Source organism: Nicotiana tomentosiformis, chromosome 1 (genome assembly GCF_000390325.3).
Source record: "Nicotiana tomentosiformis chromosome 1, ASM39032v3, whole genome shotgun sequence".
NCBI classification, from domain to species: domain Eukaryota; kingdom Viridiplantae; phylum Streptophyta; class Magnoliopsida; order Solanales; family Solanaceae; genus Nicotiana; species Nicotiana tomentosiformis.
Window position 1 is genome coordinate 55271196 of NC_090812.1, and position 22300 is coordinate 55293495.

General features: G+C 36.1%; 1 protein-coding gene and 1 pseudogene across 4 annotated transcripts; one reads left to right on the forward strand and one right to left on the reverse strand.

Annotated features, from left to right (window-relative positions):
- LOC104119588 (tRNA (cytidine(32)/guanosine(34)-2'-O)-methyltransferase-like) lies at positions 1 to 16715 on the forward strand. Of its 4 annotated transcripts, none has more exons than XM_009631139.3 (13): positions 1 to 407; positions 7306 to 7429; positions 7909 to 8030; positions 8105 to 8198; positions 8735 to 8784; positions 9617 to 9666; positions 10384 to 10492; positions 12159 to 12219; positions 12314 to 12366; positions 13044 to 13136; positions 13301 to 13364; positions 15674 to 15781; positions 16047 to 16715. In XM_009631139.3, exons 3-13 carry the CDS (start codon positions 8004 to 8006, stop codon positions 16286 to 16288), a joined length of 951 nt encoding a protein of 316 aa, XP_009629434.1. In that variant the 5' UTR covers positions 1 to 407; positions 7306 to 7429; positions 7909 to 8003; the 3' UTR covers positions 16289 to 16715. The 4 variants fall into 4 exon arrangements, with proteins under 4 accessions (XP_009629434.1, XP_018634333.1, XP_009629433.1 ...); XM_018778817.3 differs by having other exon boundaries at positions 7940 to 8030; XM_009631138.4 differs by lacking the exon at positions 7306 to 7429.
- The window catches only part of LOC104119589 (amino acid transporter AVT3C-like), an 18907-nt pseudogene continuing 13154 nt past the window's right edge, over positions 16548 to 22300 (reverse strand).

Genomic DNA, 22300 nt, shown 5'->3' on the forward strand with positions numbered 1-22300 from the left:
TATTTTGAGAAAATGTATGCTTCCTTCTCCATTTCCCTAGCCGCCACCCTCTTCTTCTCCATTTCCCTCTAATCTGCCTACACTCCTCATACCTACTCTCTCGTCCGCACCTCATGCACACACACTCAATCACACACACGCCTGAATTGCTGAGAGAAGAAGCCTGCACATCAAAATTTAAGATCTAGAAAACTTCAAAAGAAGAGATAAAAAATCGGAAAAAAAGAAGATTAAAAGGCTGTTCAAATCTCCGCTACATGGCTTGATCGTTTCCGGGTTTCGAAGGTTGTTTGAGTTGTAAATTTGTTGTTCGTTTGCTGATTCTGTTGCTCTTCTCTGCTGAAGCCCATTCCGACTCATTTATGGCCTTTATTTGGTACTTTGTACTGTTCCCTTGCTTTCAATAAGTAAGTTCTGACTACTCATGTATTCATATTTCTCTTTGAATGCAAAAATATTATTTTCACGGCCCGATTTGTTGAATGTTTGAGCTAAAAATGGCGATATGCACTTATTTGCAGTCCTATTTGCTGTATTACTTGAAAATGAATTTAAGTGGATTGTGAAACCGTGAATTCTCTCTGTAATTTCTGATACTGATTTCCTTATCTAATGATTCGATTAAACATGATCTGTGTCTTCTATGGAAAATGTGTAATGGAAGCTTAAAATTAGTTTCTTTAGATGAGTATATCTTTAAGTTGTTCTAATGTTTTTTTTTCCCCTAGGATATGTGAATATTGCTGCTTTTTTAATTATGATGTGAACTGGCACTCTGTAGATGTTCTCTGTCTATTCTTGTCCCATCTATCTTTTTCTTTATATTTCATTGTTATTTTTTGAACATTAAGTTACACTTGAGTGGCATGCATTGATTGAACTTTTAAGGTAAACTGCAGAGGTAATATTAATTTTCTATATGTTGTATGTCACCAGAAGTTCATTTATAACCTCATCTTTCTTCAGCATTCCATAGCATGTGAAGATTTGTATCCATACATTTGATTTTGTATATATTGCACTATATTGGTGGTCTTCTAGAAAATTTCACTTTTATCTGGTTCTTTAGCGACAGCTTGTTATAGCTCTGAATGAGATGGTACCATGAGAATTCTAACTCGAGTGTTTTTGAATTCATATACTGGATACAAGTTAGTACTTGTATGTGCCGTGATCAAGGTTATGTGACTAAAATTAGAGGAGTAGTTGCAGTTACAAATTTGTAATTATTACACCAAAAAACATGACAGTAGAAAGGCAGGAAAAGGGAGCCAGCATCTGAAGAAACTTAAGTGAGTTAATGGGATAGCGTGGATGTAAATTCTTTCCACGATCATTTAGTCCTAAACCGTAGGAACATTAAACAACTTTTGAATATTCCTAGTATGCTTTAGGCGTGCGTTTAATTTATTATCGTGATTGTGTACACGTTCGCGTTACATAATTATGATTCCCAAAATAAAATCAAAGTACGCGTTCGCGCAACTTTGGCCGAACAATCTTAGTGTTAATACAGCGCGATTAATTGTGTATACGTACGCGTGACACGATTTTAACGCCCCAAATAAAACGGATTTACACACATATAATCCGTTTCAAAGATAAATCCATAGCACCATAATTAAAAGCGGTAAAAGATAAAATGCACATAAGTTCTAAAAATACGTAATTAAACAATTTAATTAAGACATGTATGATTAAAGCAATCGTGCTAAAATCATGGAATCCGGGAATGCATAACACCTTCTCCCGGGTTAACAGAATTCCTTACCCGGTCTTCTGATTTTCGCAGACTTTAAACAAAGTCAAATTTCTTCGATTTGGGATTTTTAAAATAAACCGGTGACTTGGGACACCGTAAATTATCCCAAGTGGCGACTCTGAAATTAAATAAATAATCCCATTTCGAATAATATTACTTTAATTGGAAAAACTCCCTATTCTCTCAAGAAAAAAAAGGTGTGACAGCTCTGGCGACTCCGCTGGGGAACGAACCCAGAATCTCTGGTTCAGGGTTCAGAATTCGATCTTGTAATGTAATATGTATTTGGCTTTGTTTAGTGTTGACACTGTGTTTTTTGGCATAACGCGCAAAGTGCCGCTCATTTACCGCTTTGATATTTTTTGAAATGTACTAAATTGTCTTCTTACGCCTCCCTTCCGAGTCTTCTAAAATTATAGTACACACGTACGCGTCGCCTACCTTTCTGTTAGAGGTCGTACCAAATAGAACAAGGTTTGATCAGCAACTAGGCCGGGTAGACTATCGTGCTCCCGGTACATTGCCCCCACCTTGGCTCGAGCTGTCCGCTTGGGTAAGCCATGTCTAAAACACACCCTCAGGATTTTAAACATAGAATAACATAGCCTCATGCCGGATCCCTATTAGGAACGTTTGTTTGCATCACGTGCATTTGACTTTGGATGATTCAACACAGGTGTTGGGTCCGTCTAGGACTGATGTACCCAAAAATAAAAGACCATCCTAATGCATCCTACGTGCTACTTGTGCATTTTGTTTGATCTGATTTGCATGTTGACTGACTGCTAGAATAAATACAGAAAATGGAGAAAAGTAAAGTGAGGTAGGAGTGAGAAAATTTATCCGGTTATGAAAAACCCAGATATTTGAAAATCCTGAAACTCTTCTGAAATTTAAAAAAGAAAGGAAAGAAAAAAAGAAAGGAAAAGGTCATTTCAAAATGAGCCAAAAATCTCAAGTGCCATGTTTTCCCTGTTCCGTCAAAACTGACCGAACTACGCGGGTCTAATTCTCACCGGATGTGAGATACGTAGGCAAACCTCATCGGTTTCGGCCCCAATTTTTAAAAATCCAAAAATATTTTCCTTTAATTCCTTCTTTAGGAGTCTTTTCTAGAAAATCCCAAACAAATAAGAAAAATAATAAGAAAAAAAGTTTTAAACTGAAAAATATTTTCTTGTAGAAGTCTTTAATTTGAAAAAAGAAAACAAATCAAATCAAAATTCAAACAAATATTTTGTACCTTTTTTAGGAGTCTTTTTCCCAAAAATTCCAAAAAAATAAATAAAAATTCCAAAAAATATTTTCTTTCTTCTTTAGAAGTCTTTCTTTCAAACATTTCAAAAAAAAAAAAAATCAAAACCATAAATGCAAAATATTTTCTTTCTTCTTTAAAAGCATTTCTTTCGAAAATTCCAAAAAACAAATATTTTTCTTTTTCTAAAAGCTTTCATGGTCTGAGTTTTATAAAAAGTAAACAAAGAAAAAAAAAGAGTTAGTTTATTTACTCTGTTTCTGGTATTCCTGAACTACGTAATGATCTGATTCATGCAGCGTCATGATACGTAGGCAATCCCCATCAGATTCAATCATAGCCATAAAATTAATTGAGTGAAAAAGAAAGAAAAGAGTGACAAAAATAAAAAGAAAAAAAAAGCGACAAAAAATAAAAGAGTGACAAAAACAAAAAGAGAAAAGAGAGAGCCAAAAATAAAAGAGCGACATAAACAAAATGAGAAAATCAAGAGTGATTAAAGAAAGGTAGAAATGAAAGAAAAGAGGTACAGAGTGAAAAACGGTTAGTTTAAGGCCGGGATGAAACATGCAACCGTTCAAACACATGATAGAAACGTTTAGCTGTTAGGTGCATTGCATCCCAACTTGCAATTTCCTATATGTTAAATGCCTCAAGACTAACAAGGTTGTTGGGTGTGCAAATTAGCCAGGTTTTGTTCAGGTTGTTGGTTTTGTTGGTAATATGGCTTCTCATACATACTTCACATGATCTAAAGGCAAGGTTCCTATGGCCTCCGAAAGCATTCTACCAATTATCAACTCTGAGGATAGTCCGGCATCGGCTATGCCATAGCTAGAATCAGTAGCTGCTGAAGAAAATAGGATGTTGCGTCTCCGCATGTTTGAAATGTGGGACGCCTGATCTAATGGTAGGGAATCACCGAATGCAATACCTGGGTTCCCCGAGTTGATCCCTGGCCATGTGGGGCTACCAACGTCCCTGTGCCCAATCTGATCATCCCATGTGGATACCCTCTAATGTCGTCAAATGGTCCTGGCATGCCTTCTGTGGTTCACCCCTAGGCGCCAGATTCAAGGACACCGCCAGCAATGTTCTCTGTAGCACCAGTCTACACCGCCATACAACCAACTATACCACGGCCACATGTTGAGCCTCCAACGTTCACCTTTCCTGGTCCACAGTTTCAACCAGAAATAATATATGTGACCCCGTACCCATTTAATCAACCTCCGCAATGTGACTTCCCGGTGGAGCAAGAAAAGATTGTCAAGAATCCCGAGCAAGAGGAAATGGCTCGGAAGATGAAAATCCCGGAACAAAGCCTGAAAAACATGCAGGGCTTGAGCGGCCAAAAGAGCGTCTCATACTCCGACCTGTGTATGTTTCCCCTTGTCCACTTGCTAGTTGGCTTCAAGATGCCAAAATTTGAAAAGTACGACGGGCACGGAGACCCGATCGCTACCTGAAACGATACTGTAACTAGCTGAGGGGCGCTGGTGGAAAAAAGGAGCTATTAATGACCTATTTTGGAGAAAGTTTCACCGGAATTGCTTCCAAGTGGTACATCGATCAAGAAATTACTCATTGGCACGTGTGGGACGATTTGGCTCGAGATTTTGTCCGCCAGTTCTAGTATAATGTGGACATTGCTCCCGACAGAAACTCTTTATCCAATTTGAAAAAGAAAACAACAGAAAGCTTCCGTGAATATGCTGTCAAATGGCGCGAGCAAGCTGCCAGGGTAAAGCCTCCAATGGACGAAGCTGAAATGGTTACGGTCGTTCTCCAGGCCTAAGAAGCGAACTACTTCCAGAACATGATGTCTGCTATGGGTAGACCGTTCGCTGAGGCTATCAAAATTGGGGAGATGGTAAAAAATGGTTTGAAAACGGGCCTAATCTTGAGTCAAGCTGCTATTAAGGATGCATCACAGGCCGTTCAGAATGGTTCGGGGGTTTAATGAACAGAAACGGGAGAGAAGAGGGAGTCATGATGGCTTTGAGCTCGAAGGGGTTCTATAGGGCATTCAACCAATCATATATGCTTCCTAAGGTCCCACAACACTATTATCCCCATCAAGATGCTACTTATGCCGTGGCACCGTCTCCTATACGGTGATGAATGCGCAACCTTATACGCGGCCACAACATTATACACAAAGCCGAGCTCCACCTCCCGGAAATGCCCATCCCTATCAAGCTCCATATATTTCCCAATACAATCCTCGCCCAAGAGAGCCCCTTAGAAGGAATCGGTTCACCCCTATTGGTGAATCGTATTCAAGTTTGTTTCTAAAGCTAGTCAGGCTAGGTCTGATGCAGCTAGTGGCTCCGAACCGCCCAAACCCCGAGTCCCCCTCACACCGAGCTGATGCTAGAGTGAATACCACTCCAGAGCAATGGGACATGACACTGAAGATTGTTGGACTCTCAAAAGAGCAGTGGAAGACCTCATTGAGGCCAAGTCAATAGTTCTCATGGAAGAAGAGGCCCCGAATATGATGAATAATCCTCTGCCTACTCACACCAATGGGCCAGTTGTCGGAATGATTTGTGAAGATGAGGAATTTGATCAGGCACTGAAGGCCATTGCAGCCATTCCTGAGACAAAAGAAAAAACCAAACACGGTCGCCAAGCCTGAAAGTTCCCTATCAAACGGGAGTCTCGGTAGCCAGTCTTTCTATCCTTTCTGCAGAACCTCATGGAAAATCGCTTCAATAGCGTCGTCTTTCTTTCGATTGGTATACCTTTGCCTCATTCTATCATATTTTCGTTTTTTTGTTTTGTTGTTTTGGTTAAAAACCAGTTTGTCGGCGTTTTGGCATTTAATTGAGATTGTTTCTGTTTGTGTGATTTAATTTTAACCAGAATAGGTTAGCTCTTAATTAATTGCAACTTTGCATTTGTAGTTCGTTAATTATTTAGTTATATGCTTAGGGTAATAGTTAATTGCATGATTTAGTAGTTCAATTACAAGATAATTAGTCTAATTGTATAATTTTAGATTAATTGGTCCGTTGGGAATTGAAGCATGGTTCAGTCTGTTGAGTATGCTTGTTCTTTCGAGGGTAGTTCATTTGTAATTAACAGGAACTTAAGGGGGTAATTGGAAAGCAAAGATAAGGAATCTGAGTTGATTATATGGGAAGCTTCTAGAAAAGGGGTTTAATGTGCAATAAAACCCAGAAAATTAGGTTAGAAATTGGGATTTGAGGAGAGAGGGAAGTGAATATTATCTGGTGAAGGTTTGAAGGTATGCGGAGGTGGGCCGCTTGCAAGAGATTTGAGGGAGATGAGTGAAGTGGACGAGTCTTTATGGTTTGGGGGGGGGGGGGTGGACAATTTTAAGGGGATGAGGGTGAGTTGCAGACCGTCAGATAAAAAAAAAATGACAGGCCAAGATTAGCCGTTTTTGAAACGGCGTCGTTTTAGATCACCTGAATTGGACCGGGTAGATTAAGGACTGGGTCGGGTGGAATTAAGGCATTTGGGCCACTGAGATGGCTTTTGGCCTAATTCTTACTAAGACCAAACAAACTCCTTATTTCTTTTTTTCTTTCTTTTTTTTATTTTCTTTGATTTTAAACATGTTGTAAATCGCGGGTGCGTTTCACTTAGCGCGATTGCAATATGTACCAAAAAAAATAAGTGCGCGACATCGCGACTTGTTCAAATAACTTCCATAAATACTAAAAGCAGTTAAATAAATAATTAAAAGTAGTTAAAAAGTAGAAATGCACAATAGGTTTTAAACATATAATAAATAAGATAATTAGGCCAATTATTAATTGTAGCGACCGTGCTAAAACCACGTAACTTGGGAGTGCCTCACACCTTCTCCCGGATTAACACAATTCCTTACCCGGTCTTCTGTGTTCAGACCATAAATAAAGTTAATTTTCCTCGATTTGGGATTTTAAAATAAATCGGTGACTTAGGACACCATAAAAATTATTTCAAGTGGCGACTCTAAATTAAATAAATAATCCCATTACGAATAATGTCACTTTAATTAGAAAAATTCGCTATTTCTCGGGAAAAAGGAGGTGTGACAATTCTAAAGCAGGAAAGTAAATAATTCTATTTAAAAAACAAACATGGTACTACTGTGTTAAGTGCATAAATCTTTTAGAAACATCAATTATAATTCATATATTACTAATTCAGCAACTTGTAACTTTATTGCCGTATTATCTTTCTACAATACCAACCAATAATTTCAAAAGTGGCACGAAATTTGGGCTCTTTTTTTTTGGGTTCATTTGTGAAAATGGGCTTGGCCCAGAACCAATTGCCAGTTCAAGAGAGAAGAAGAAAAAAGTTTTCTACGTCTCGGTGGCTGAACTCGACGTCCACCAATTTTGTAACCGGCGACGCCTTCATTTCTGCTTCAATTGAAGTGTAGTCAGGTGACTTCTCCAGCTCATACTCTGTTAACTTATTTTTACATGTTGTTTGTGTTGTTAAACGAAATCCCAGCATTTGCTCATAAGTTGTTCGACGTAAGTCCCAAAAGAAAAACCACAACCTTTAGGTCTTAGCACGGCTCATATTTGGGATATCACGCATATCACGCATATAGCTTCACGGATATCACGCATATAAGCTGAAGGAATTGTTGGGCGATAATGACCGCATTTGAAAAGTCACAGTTTAGAGCCTTGCTCCATGAGAACTAATCCGAGTATTTAAATGGAGAAGGTAGAGGGGAGGGCCCCCTATCCCCGAGTTCCGAAAGTTGCTGTTGGATTGGCCCAGACAAATCCTTATTCTCTTAAGGGTCTTAATTTCTCGGTCATTAAAAAAAGCTATCTTTATTTTGGTTGTGCAATAACTAGCGAGTTGGTTAGCTAAGAAACTTGACATTGCCGCTTCAATTCTCTTAAAGGTTAAAAAAGTTCAGTCTTTTGCTGCCATAGTTTACGGCCCAATTCAATTACTCCATCAATATTGAAGCAATTTGGAGGACTGAAGGTTTATGCGATGGGAAAAGCATCGAGGGACAAAAGAGTATGGATTTTATGCAGACGTTTTCTTTTGCTTATAACCAGACGCTTCATCCTTAACAGGTTTCAATTTTGTAGGATATTTACTATCGGAAAGCAAAGGAAGAAGGATGGCGTGCCCGAAGTGCCTTCAAGCTCCTTCAGATTGATGAGGAATTTAACATCTTTGAAGGTTCTCTTCTCAATAACTTGCTTGCAATTTTCATAGTTTTTTTTTCCTGATTGACTCCACATGTAAGGAAAAAGATTAATATTATTAAAGTTGCTGCATTTTATCTTTACCAAGAAAAGAACGGCTTCTCGTTATCAAACTGACTTTAATGAGTAAAAACTTTTATTACTTGTGATTTCTCTTTTTGATGGATCTGGAAAAGTTGGCAGCTCTTCGTTAATTCATTACAATGCAGCTCCTGATGTAGGGCTTAATCCCTTTTATGAAAATTAAAGAAGTTGTAGACAAGCTAAATTTTCAGGTTTTGAAGCAATATTTTATATGGACTATGGAGAACAAGATATCAATTTTTATGTTTCCCATAATATGTTTGGTTAGAGCTTGAAATAATTGTATGTTGAATGATTAGATGGATGCTAGTATACTCTTTCAGCAAAATGTTGCAGATTAGGAGTTAACTAATATTATTTTACGTTGCTTTGTTGGTCAGAATTGCTTGCTTGTGGAATTTCGTTAATTGCCCTGTATATATGCAGGTGTGAAGCGAGTTGTGGATTTGTGTGCAGCACCAGGCAGCTGGAGTCAGGTATTTATAATTGGAACTTTGTTAGTTGGTTATTGTTGTTTCTGTGTCTGGGTATAGCTCTGTAATCAATAATCACCTGCTATAAAGATTTGCCTTTTTAATTTTATTTTATTTTATTCAGAATAACACAACTGATATCTTTAGTCTTGTGCTTACTCATGCTTATTTGAAAGGATTACTATAATTTATAATCATTTTAAGAGTGATATAGATTTTGGAGGTGATTCTCAAGTTCTCAGCATATCTTTGCATATATACGTATTTACACTTGCGTGACTAATGCCATAGGACAAATGTTGTCATATGTAGAGGTTTGCCCCCCCCCCCCCCCTCTTCTGTGTCTCTCTCTTTACCCAAGGTTATCACTATTATGGTGTCTTATTTTGGTCAAACTTTTGTTTTTTGCCATATGATTTGGCTTCTAAACTTGAAAGTCTTTCCCCTCTGTGCTTTCTTAAGCTCTAACGGAACAGACCTACATAGAACATTAGAACTGAAAATAGCTTGAGAATTAAAAAAGAGGGAGTTCAGTCTTAAGCCCGGAAAGTACTATGTTTTTTAGACTGTAATTTGTGAACTTTACTAGGGAAATAAATGGAAAGAATTTTCCTTTTCTGATTCTTAGAGGTTCTTATTGGACAAATATCTACGTGCTGTTGGATTTGGCATTATGTTTTATGGTGCACCATTATTTGGCTTGTTTCTGATAGTACCACTACTTTCCACAATGAAAGATATGAAAAAGTAAAGAAATACAATTATGTGCTACATGTCTTTCTCCTTATTGTGTGCTCCATTTCCAAGTCCCTAAATGTTTTTATTCTCTTTATAGGTTTTAAGCCGGAAGTTATATCTCCCAGCAAAGTTGTCACCTGATACCAAGTATGTATACTTTCCTTTTTGTAGAATTGGTTCTATGTCAATTGCTCTTTCCTCTGTTCGTCTTTTTGATGGATAATTCATATTAGGAGCTCGAGATGGTTGTCCAGGTCAATGTTTCTTAATCCAGCAAATATCTTAGTCACTTAGCTAGTTAGTCTACTAAGAAAAAGTGAATAAATATGCCCATTATAATGATATTATAAAGTTGTCTTTTCAAATCTAACGATAGAGTGTTCCTGTGTAGTTGGTGCTTCTGTGACTTGTTTTGACTTTTGTCTTATTTCTTCCTAATTCAATCTTTTGGAAAGAGAGTTAATCAGCATGCTATCATATTCATCATGTAATAATATGGAAGAACAATTAGTCATGAACGGATGAACCAAAGCTTCAGCTTGCTGCATCCTCTTCTCCTAGATCCTAGTAACACATTGACCTTGCCCCACATGACCACGTGGAATGGGAAAAAGTTGCTCTCCATTAATTTTTTCTAATGGTGATTGAGTTAGGCTGTTGACAAGTTTCATACCTTAGAGGCTTGCCGTTGCAGCTATAATACGTCCGTGGGAGAGGAGATTTTAACATTCACTCTTCGACCAACTTTAAAATTGTAAAAGTCAAGTTGCTATCACTTATATATATTTTTTGTTGGTTTTCCTGGCCATGTCACCAACATGTAATGTGAGGTGCTACTATCTTTCTTATTCATGTGATTTCTAGGGACGACGATCTACCACTTATTGTGGCTATTGACTTACAGCCTATGGCTCCCATTGAAGGTGTTATTCAAGTACAGGGTGATATAACAAATGCTAAAACAGCTGAAGTGGTATGGATCCCTATGCTGTTTCATTTATTTAATATGAAATTTTATTTGAAGGCTGTTTTATAACTTCCTAATTAGCTTTCGATAATAACTAGCATTTTGGCACATTTGATGCATGTGCACTTTCATGAATTGAGATAATTATTATCTATGGTATGTAATACAAAAACTTATAAACTGTGAGAATTGATTGTGGATATTTTTCTGGAAATATAAGCAATTTAAGTAGAAAAGAACCATTTTTGGAAATTTTAGTGTTTGTATTTTTTCATAATGTCTTCCATATGAAGAACAAAATTTTAAAGTTGAAATGGATGAAGCAGACATTTTGAAAAAATTGACTACCTAAAAAGGAAAGTAACACACCTTTTCCTGTTCCATAGTAGAGCTATTTGAGAGAATCTAAAATTAATTATTAAAAAAACCAGAGCATTTAGAATGGATGGAGTATTCGATGGCTGAGAAAATTTAGTGGATGGAACAGTTATATCACTCTACTTTCTTACTTAAGCCATTATTATTTATTTTGTTTAATTTTCTTGAAATATCTCTTAAAGAATTTATCTCCCTTAAGATTCATCGGGTCCGCCTATTGTGTGACCAATCGAGACTGAAGCGTAAGAGGATTAAGCTCGATCTCGGGTTATATCGAACCGAGGTGCGAAGTTACATCGTTGAGATCGTGACCTCGGGATCGAACAAGATCGAGACCAAACGAGATCGAGGGAAATTTGCCAAGCCAAATAACAGAAAGACGAAATATTCGTGACCGGTTGGGGATTACGGCGGAAATCCCGGCACATATCAATGAGAGGCCGATTAATTGGCAAATCATGAGATTTTTAACCTTATATGGAATTGTATCAAGAATAGGATTCCCCCACTATATAAAGGGGGGTCTGATCATTTGTAACATACATTGCAATACGCAACACAAAGCAATATACTGTCATTTCTAGCTTTTATCATCTTGTTATTCTGTTCATACATCAGTTGAGGCATTTCTTGGTTCGAGGGTGATCAAACTCGAAGGTCAAGGCTGTTCAATTCGTGTGGTTTGTATTTGTTCTTTTATCTTCAATATCAATTTGTTTTCTTAATTTGTATCAAGTTATATCACGTATCCTTAAAACAACGTATAAATTCAATTGTTATCCGATTTTGAGGGTAAACAATGCCCATTAGACATAATGCTCAGAGAAAGAGAAGGTTAAATTTGGAATGAAGGTGGCTAGTTTTGTCCAACTGCATCTTTGAGAGTTCTCGTGTAATTTAGGATTGGATGTGGTGAACTTGATGTGTGTCTTTTTATACCTTGATCTGTGTCACTATTGGCTGGACTGCTACACAAATAACTTTTATAACACAAGGGGCGTGATCCATGACTTCAGGCTGTGAAAACATTGAGTTTGCATTTTAGGCAAAAAATTAGGGATGGTGCTGCAATTTGCTCAACAAAAATATTGTACATCCATGCTACTCATAATGTTGTAATACATTGGGCTTCTTATCTTAGTGTGTTCGTCTCCTATTGTCTACGTTTTTTACATTTGCTCTTCTTTGTTTTTTTCGTTCTTCAAGGAGTATATTAGGAGATATTAGTAATATGTTATTTTCCCTCATGCTTTGTGGTTAACCATTTATATGCACCATTGTCAATTTCTAACAGGTTATTAGACATTTTGACGGATGCAAGGCTGACCTTGTTGTCTGTGATGGTGCACCTGATGGTAAGAAATTGCTTTCAACTGCCCTGATACATTACTTTGATGTTTGCTGTATTTGACGAAACTAATCTGTGCTTATGTTTTTCTTATGTTGCAGTAACGGGACTTCATGACATGGATGAATTTGTTCAGTCCCAGCTTATATTGGCGGTTAGTTTCTAAGAGAAAATAGGTGGAATTAATTTAGTGAATAATATTCGCCTCAATATAGCAACACTGTAATAACTCTAAAAGGCACACTCATATAGATGTGTAGTTTTCATGGCTTTGCTGCATGCCTGCATCTATAAAATTATCAGTGCCATTGTTGTCCAGGAACACTTGAAAGCCTAATTAGAAGTTCCTTGTTTTCTAATTAGGATGTTTGAAAGAAATGCTTTTTTGTAAATCTCCATGATAAATTGTGTTTTCTTTTGTCTTTTTGTTTTTTTGAGCCGAGTGTCTTTCGGAAACAACCTCTCTACTCCTTCGGGGTAGGGGTAAGGTCTGTGTACACACTACCCTCCCCAGACCCCATTAGTGGGAATTTACTGGGTTGTTGTTGTTATTGTTTTGAGGAAGATAACTTATTCTTCTTTTATCTGGTGATGTTATCTCACTATTTCACGTTGCTTTGTATATAGATTACCAAAAAACGAAAATAATTGTTTCTGTATGTCATCTTACTTCGTTTTTAGTTTTTTGGTATCCTGCTTATAGTGTTCGCTTATTCCTTGAAAGATCAGTTATATGTGCTTAAAGAGATGTTTCTCATGTAAGTCTGCCATGTTGTTCTCAGTCTCTGTTTGGAGATATCTCAGTTGTCACCTGGGTGGTTGAACTTGCAGGGCCTAACCATTGTCACTCACATACTAAAAGGAGGCGGAAAGTTCATAGCAAAAAATTTTCGAGGAAAAGACACAAGCCTCCTTTACTATCAGGTTCATTGCACGTGTACTCATTATTTTTGGATTTAGTTTCCTCACTCATTCAAGATCTCGTTTAGTCTTTAGGGGAGACCTCTGTTTCTTGTTTTCTGTTGTCGGATGTTCTACATTCTTGAGTTATCATGGTGGATTGCTTATGTTTTGCCTTCATAATGCAGCTAAAACTATTTTTCACAGAAGTGACTTTTGCTAAGCCAAAGAGCAGTCGGAATTCTAGCATAGGTGAGTAGCTAATGTTTTCTACCTTGTTTACGTGGCAAATTTTCCTGCTAATGGAACCCATTCATTTGCGAGCTCTTGCAAATTAATAATGTTGTAATATTTCGTGAGAAATTAATATTGTAAAATTTCAAGGATTTCAGTATTTGCTTTTTTGGTAATAAACTGTGAATATTACCATAACAACCCAAAAGCTTTACATCCTACGAGCATCGCGTGTACTAGCTTATCCCAGTTCAGCACGACCTCTAAAAAAAAAACATCCTCTAAATACATGAGCTCATCTACTACAAAAAGAAATACCAACTGTACTACAGTCTAATTACACAATCGTATTAACAGTAATGGACATCGTCTTGCTCTTCTAGATTCTTCATATATACTCAATCTTTCTGCAATCTCTTTCTTGATTTGTCCAACACAAAATTCCATGTTCAAGTTGATTTGCCTGAAGATTTTCCAGTTCCTAGCTCGCCAAGTATGATATACTACTGCTCCTATCATTGCTGCTGCTATTTCTTTTTTAAATTGCTTCCAATGCCTCCTGCTAATCCTCTGTAATGTCTCAGGTATAGCCATAGTTGGTATATTGATGCCAGACCACCTTGCCAGAGCATCTCTCATAGTTGTCACCCAACAACAGTCACCAAACAAATGTTGTTGGGACTCTATTACTCCCAGGTCACACATACAACATTCAGCATCCCCTGTGATAGAAATATGCATCTGCAACAGTCGCTCCTTAGTTAGCATTTTCTGTTGATTTGCTATCCATAGCACAAATTTGTGCCTGGGTAACATCACTCCACTCCATACCAAACTCATTTCCCAGCATCTTGACATGTGGCCTAACATCGCATTATAACTACTCGAAACAGAACAGGCACCATTTCCAGAGTGTATGTGCTCCCATTGTACCATTGAGACATGTTATGCTTTAATCCATTGATCTTCTTCCAATACCAGCTACAGTCCACAGGTGGATTGTGATCCCAAATGTTCCTACACGTCTTCATATACACACCATGCACCCATCTTACCCACAACACTTCTTTATTGGTCACTAGTTGCCATAACAGTTTCCCCACAGATGCTACATTCCACAGCTTACACCCCTTTATGTTTAACCCTCCATACTTCTTTGGTCTGCACAATAATTCCCATGCTACCAATGCCATTTTCAGTATTTGCTTTATGCCCTTACAATCTAGAAAGGACTCATGTTTGTTGTTTCACACAGAAATATTCCTAATATTGATTGCTTCCTGTTTCTTAGGGAGCTGGTACTATCTTTCTAGCCTTTGTTGTTGTTACTATTCTATTGTTTCTTTTCATCTTCTTGAGCCGAGGGTCTACTGGAAACAACCTCTTTACCCAGGGGTAGGGGTAAAGTCTACTGCCTTATGATGTTTCTGCAGAGTTAGTTTGTATATCCGGCTTCAACTTTGGTTATTTCTCTGAATTAGCGGTAGGTGTTTTAGGATTAGCGGAGTCTATAAGATATATCAGATATATCAAATGCGAATTGGAATGAAACTTGGGGTGTGTTTTGTATGAAGGAAAATGTTTTTCAATTTTTTCGTGTTTAGTTGGCTTAAATATTTTGGACAATATTTTCCTTATGAACTCATTTTCCTCCAATTGGGGGAAAATGACTTCCCTACCAAGAGAGAAACTCATTTTCCAAAACAAATTTTCTACTTTCCTCACCGCCAGCCTCTCCCCCAATCCACACCTTTGCCAACCCGGCCCCCAAACCCCTGACTTACCACCCTACACCACGATCTCACCCCAACCACCCCGAGACAAAATGGGTGAGGGCGGGGCAGTAGGGGTACAAGTCCGATGTCGAGTTCGGGATTGGGCCTAAGGTCCGGGCGGAGTTCAGGCTCAGGGTCGAGATATGGGGTGAGGTCCCGGGGTCGTACCCTAGACCCTCGGTCCTGACCCCCGACCACTACTTGACCCCGAATTCCGAACCTCAACCTTGGACCCAATCTCGACCTCGTAAATTGATCCCGACCTTGATCTCGAACCCGACTCTAATCTCGCCCTCTATCTAGATCCCGACACTTTCACCAATCGACCCCGAAGTCCCGACCATGACCATGACCCCGTCCCGAACCCCGACACTAACCCTATCCCTTACCCCGATCCCAACCCCAACCCCGACTTGGATCCCCGATGTATAACACCATCGCCTCGCTCCTCCCCCGCCCTCACCCGTGTGGTCTCCCTGCCTAGATTATATATTTTTCATAACATATTTTCTGCTAACTAACCAAATTTAATACTAGTGTTACCTTGTACAGAGGCATTTGCAGTTTGCGAGAATTACTCTCCACCTGAAGGATTTAATGAGAAAGATCTTCATCGCCTTCTTGAAAAGATTGGAAGTCCATCTGGCACAGAGGACCTAGGTAATTTCATGTGCAGATGCATCTTCTCTAAATGGCCTTTTACTTTACGCTAACTATAAATTTTGCCACCTTATGATTTTTGAGGCAAGTGACATGGATCTTAATTCTGCCTGTATTTCTTTTTCTTCGTGTTGGAATATAGTTTCTAGTTGCTGTTTTTTATGTTGGAAGTAATGTGGTTTCCATTTTATAAATGCAGATTATATTTAATTCCGCTTATATTTGTATTTTGCATCATCTTTCAAACATTTTTGTTTCATGACAGATTGCAGTAGTGCATGGCTGGAAGGTCCTAATAAGATGTATATTCCATTTCTGGCTTGTGGAGACCTTAGTGGGTACGATTCAGACCGTTCATATCCACTTCCTAAAGCTGCAGATGGAACCTATCAGTGTTTAGATCCTGTACAACCTCCAATTGCACCGCCATATAAACGAGCTCTTGAAATGAAGAAAACATCGAATCAAGGAATCCAAAACCTAGAGAAGCTTTCTCTTAACTCCTGATCTTACCATCCAGAATTATTCCATTCTGTGACATCTGAAAATCGCTTATATGTCACCAAATGAGAGTCATCTACTTGTGTCCACGGCAAAGTTAGTACAGCACGTGACGCGTGGTAGGCGCACGTCACTCGTTCTAATTCTCCTCTCAACTAAGTTTGGTATTTGGTACATTGAAAATCACCCGTGTCATTAAAAAATAATAAGTATTATGATACAAGTTGTAATCAAAGTTTACAACGAAGGTGCATGCTTCTTGAATATGGAAACTCGATAATGCTTATTGTAATTGTGTGATTTTTAATAATTAGTTTTTATCACCTATACGTCACGACATCAATTTTCGTTTGTATGAATTGTAATGGATGTAGATTTTTGTAATACATCTAAAATAATTCTAGTAAATGTTTGGCTTTACTTATTATGTTTATCATAAGGAAAAGCTAATATCTTATCGTGCTTTAACGCAATTTTAGATGATATCAAATAAGATTTAAATCCTAAATACTTGAACTACCAAAATAGTCATAAGAGTTTTAGTAGTAAGTGAATTATTGCAGTATTTGACATATCAAATTATTTTTATGTAATATTTCAAGGGATAGAGTTTTATAAATAGAGACGGGTACTCTGCCTAAATAACCATATAAAAGTCAATATTGTTTTGATAATATTTTTATGTTCTTGCTCTTTTGCTTTGAATTTATGTTAATTCTTCAAATTGAATTTTACCAATACAAACAGTAGTTTTAGAATATTTTAAAAATGTAGACTCAGCTCTCAACTGAGTTTTAAAAGACTTAAAATGCTATCTGGATTACCTTTCAACCATAGTATAAGAACTAATTTTTTCCACATATTTAAACTTATTCAGCATATATTAGACACTATATACAATGGAAAATGGGCTACAATTTAGCTTTCTCACAGTATATGATGGACCTAATAGAAAACCTTAAGAAATTTTATCCTCATCCCTTTATACAAAAAGGTGAAAATCCTTGTAACTTGTACCATCATGACTAAGCAACGTAGAGTGATTATTTAGGCTTTGCAAAATAGCTCAATCGTACCCTTTATTTACTTATTCTGGCAATTGTAGTAATAATGAGCTAATTCATGGACAAACAATATTTTTCATGAATTAGCTCATTATTACTACAATTGCCATCATACGGAATAAGTAAATAAACGGTACGGTTGAGATATTATGCAAAGGCCAAATAATCAGCTCTACTTTGACTACATGTACAGTTGCTTAGTCATTTATTCTCCACTAGGCCACGTAAGATGGTACAATTTATAGGGATTTTCACCTTTTTGTATAAAGGGATGAGGATAAGATTTCTAAGATTTTCTATCAAGTCCGGAGCAAGCTAAACTACAACCCGTTTTCTATTTTATATATTGTTTAATATGTGCTCAATAATTTTAAACTTTTGTGGAAAAAAAATATTTATACTATGCTTGAAATGTAATCTAGAGCATTTTAGGTCTTTTAAAACTCAGTTGAGAGCTTGGGAGTATTTAAATATTCTAAAACTACCGTTTGTATTGGTAAAATTTAATTTGAAGAACAAGTGGTAAAATTTAATTTTTCAGGAAGACTTTAATGTTGAACCGTTTTTTTATAATTAACATAAATTCAAAGCAAAATAGCAAGAACAAAAAACATTATCAAAATAATTGCATGATTATCTAGGCATAGTACCCATCTCTATTTATAAAAATTATCCCTTAAAATATTACATAAAATAATTTTGTGCGTCATATACTGCATAATTTATTTGCTACTAAAGTATACAACAATATAAATAATCGAATCAGTTGTTAAAATAACAGAGCAAAAGCATAAAAGAAGACGTACCACTAAAACTCTTATGATTATTTTGGTAGTTCAAATATTTATGATTTAAATCTTACTTAATATTATCTAAAATTACGTAAAGCACGAAAAGATATTAGCTTTTCCTTAAGATAAACATAATAAGAAAAGCCAAACACTTACTAGGATTATTCTAGATGTTAAGATGTATTACAGGAACCTACAGCCATTACGCTTTCTACAAACAAAAATTGATGTAATGGACGTATAGGTGACAAAAAGGAAATGGCAAAAATTAATTATCAAAAATCACACAATTACAATAAGCATGATCGAGTTTCCACATTCAAGAAATATGCACCTTCATTGTAAACTTAGTTTGATTACAACTTCTATCATAATACTTATTTTTAATGACACCTAATTTTTTGGGCACTCGAGGTGATTTCCAATATACTGATGATAGTCTTGAAAAATTAAATATCGCATTTATGATTTTAGATTGGATAAGAAGAGAATCATATGTGGTTGGTAAAAAATTTACTATTAGATTAATTGGACGTTACAGGAACATGAGACAAAAATATATAGGTACAATTGTCTTACTTCAAAAATATCGAGATCAAGTATATACTTTTCCCAAACCAAATATAAAATAAATCATGCATAAATATTTAAAAAAATGCAAATTAATTTATCAAAACAAAGAGTTGTCGAGATGTCATAATTTTAATATACATTTTAGAATTTCAAATATTAGACTGATACATGCTCATCTTACAATTGCTAAAAGAGATAACACTTGCTCAACAAGCATATAATAATATCATTTTTCGCAACGTATTGCTTTGATGTATATGAAGATTTGCATCACTGTTATATATCTACTACTTTAGTTGTCCTTTAATTTGCTAATTGCATTTCTTAGTCCATTGCTTAGGCTCATTTTGATAATTATGCTTGGAATCGGTTTTTTTAATTGGATAAGTCTGTAAGGTTACTATTATTTAATAAAATCCCCACCCCCACCCCCACCCCCCTAACCCAACCACATTTTACTCAGATAGTTTTAGAAGATCTCATAATGATTTGTAAATAGGGGTTTTTTCCAACTTTTTGTAAAATGAACCCGCCGCTCCTTGAATTCAAATGATAAATTAGGATTATATATGAAATATAGCACAAGAACTATCCTTTTCTTTGGGTCAATGTGCGAAAAACAAACTCCAAATTAATTAAAATAAATATGATATAAAATAAAGCTAACAAAGAATTAAACTAAAGAGCTTCCAAATGTTGGACCAGTGTTTGAGCTTGCGTACTGTTGTGAACGTACATTTTAATGTAAAACAAATAACTTTTGTACTGATATTACCTATGACTCACAGCTACTAGCTCTTACGGTTCCTCATCTTCATATAAAATCTTTTAGTAAATAATTCTGCTACTCATTTTGATAATTTCGATAGAGATAAAATGTCCATCACATCTGCTAATATGTGAGTGTCACTTTAAGTGCACAAAAAGTGACATTTCGGAGTAAAGCTTCATTGTAGCGTTAGTTATCAAAAGGATTAGGTTATGCTCAGTTTGGTTATTTCCATGTACTTTGGTAGAGTGAAAATAATATGTTTTATATAACTACAAGAAAAATTCAACATTCTTGGATCTCTGGTCTAACTACATCCTTTTCTATTTAATATTGACACCTTTAGTACAAATTTACCTAAGTAATATTGACACCTTTAATATTGGCAAACCAACTAGAGAAAATAAAGTAATTGTGATTTACAAATATGAAATATCTTATTTTTTCAATTTATTACACTTGCAGTGTGTATACTAAGTTCATTTTCCGATCTTGATGTAACTTCTTTAAAATCTATCTACACAAGCTAGCCGAATCGACCTTATATCATGTCTCTCTCAATTGCAAAATATTATGTATTCTAAGACTATTGCAGGACTCCTCACAACTAAATTTCTTGGTCAGATAACTTTGGTAGAAAAATTACTTCTCCCACTATAGTCGAGTCATTTTATAATCTGGTACATATCAACTGTGTTACCGAAAAATATTGTAAAGACTTACGCTCTATTTTACCAAGAAGGATGCCCAACCTGAAACATATAGCCCTCGAGGGCATAAATTTATCACCATTTACATAACCAACACGGTGGATTTAAATGAAAAAGTGAGTGACATCTAAACTAATAGTATTAGTAACAATACTAGATAGCTTTTGGGCCCGGGCTACACTCTAACTGGTTCATATTAGATAGAATACTTGATAAAATAAAACTCATATTTTAAGGCAACAAAGATAGTATTATCGTATGATATATGAATACAATTCAACATATTATTCTACGATGTCTCAACTGTAAAAATAAATAAATGACTCATATATCGAAGTTATGATAAGACATTAGTATACTTTGCCTTGACATAATTTTTTAATTTTAAGTTGGCTTAGCGGGATCAATATTCATTATTTTCAAGAGCTTATGTACACTGATATAGAGTACACGCGCAACACACGTATCTTAAAACTAGTTATACACATATAATACATGAACTATGCATATATTATACCTCCACTGGCTATTTTTAATTTAAGCAGTTGGATGAGCAGTTATTTGAGTTAATTTTATCAGTGTTAAGAAGAAATAGCCAAGTAATCAGCACAGATACAGTGCTGATGTGCAAGAGCCAATAGGGCCATGTAGTGGAGGAGCAAAGCTTGTATTGTCGTAATCCATCTCATTCTCTTATTTAGAAATGTTGGATACTTAGAGAAAAATGTATATTTTTAGCCGCTTTCGAAAATATAGCCAACAAAAAAAATATATTTTATATTTTTTTTGGCTAGCGAGTGCAATTAATTTCGACCGACCGGCTAATTTTATGGAACTGTTACATAAATAGCTGGCCAGATACAATGTTTACTTTTTCTAGCCGATATACATAGATTATACATTGACTACACACAATTATACATATATCATATATGAACTATATATATATATACATATATTATACATCCTCCGGCTAATTTTAGTTTAAGAAATTAGGTGAACGGTTATTTGGGTTAATTTTTCTAATTTTATATCTTGTCCGATTGGTTTGGGCCTTGTAATGGGCCAGAAGTGTCTAACTTGTCGGTCCAGTCAGAATTTAAGCTATGCTTGTAACTAGGAAGGGGGAAAGAAATGAAAAAGTTTAAGACTGAAACAAGTTATAGCACAATACATCAGAGGGATAATAAAGTCGTTGGACGCAAGCTATGCTATTTGCCAAAAATAGGAATGAAGCTCTTTTCAAGTTAAAGCCTTACCCAAACGGGAGCATGGGCTTGCTGGAAAATGTGAAGAATATTTCTAGGACAACTGTTAATGGGTGGAGCTCCTCTAAAAGATTGAATAACTAATCAAAATAACTATTAGCTCTGTCTCTCAAATTAAAAATAGTTGGCGAATGTATAAGATATATATATCGTTAGACAAAACGTAATCAACTTCTAATTGTTCAAAAAAAATTAAAAGTTTCTCGTACCAATGTTTATAATTGTTTCCATCTAAAGGCTCAAGCTTTGACAGATCAGGAAGTGTTTTGTTCCAAGTGGTAGCCATTAGTCAATATTATATGTAAAATCGCTTTCAAATTGTAAGGAAAATGAGTAAATAATATTGACTAAGAACAAGAAGGAAACAAGAACAACTTATCAAAAATACCGTGTCGTGGCAAGTCACTGCCTTGAAAGCGATTTCGGCCCGACTGGGTGCAAATCGTTAAGACCGATCGCTCCCCAAGGCTCCACAACACCTCCAAACATGTGCACTCGTGGCTGGAAGTTTAGAATTTGCACAAAACAGTTACCTAGAAAGAAGAGAAGATAAAAGTATTTTCTGTGTTAGATAATTCACAAAGAAGACTGGCTTTTATAGGTAAAGTTGTTGGACAGTTACAAGAAGTTTAGACAAATATTATATGAAGGACAATGAAGAAGAACAAAGCACCCACAGATTTTTCAAAACGATAAAAAAAATCTACATTAGAGCCCAAATAAGGCAAAACCGTAAGAGTCAGCCATTCAATTGGCACAACATAAGCTAAAGATTGTTGGCCAAAAAAACTTAAATCAGCTTGTCATCAATTGATCATCCGCTATTTAGATATACTTAATACG

What these genes read in the sequence shown, in the direction of transcription:
- LOC104119588 (XM_009631139.3), top strand. Translation starts at nt 8,004, where the DNA reads ATGGGAAAAGCATCGAGGGACAAAAGA. An exon ending in AAGTTGTCACCTGATACCAA is followed by an intron (nt 9,667 to 10,383) that starts GTATGTATACTT and finishes TGTGATTTCTAG; the next exon opens with GGACGACGATCTACCACTTA. An exon ending in ATCTGGCACAGAGGACCTAG is followed by an intron (nt 15,782 to 16,046) that starts GTAATTTCATGT and finishes GTTTCATGACAG; the next exon opens with ATTGCAGTAGTGCATGGCTG.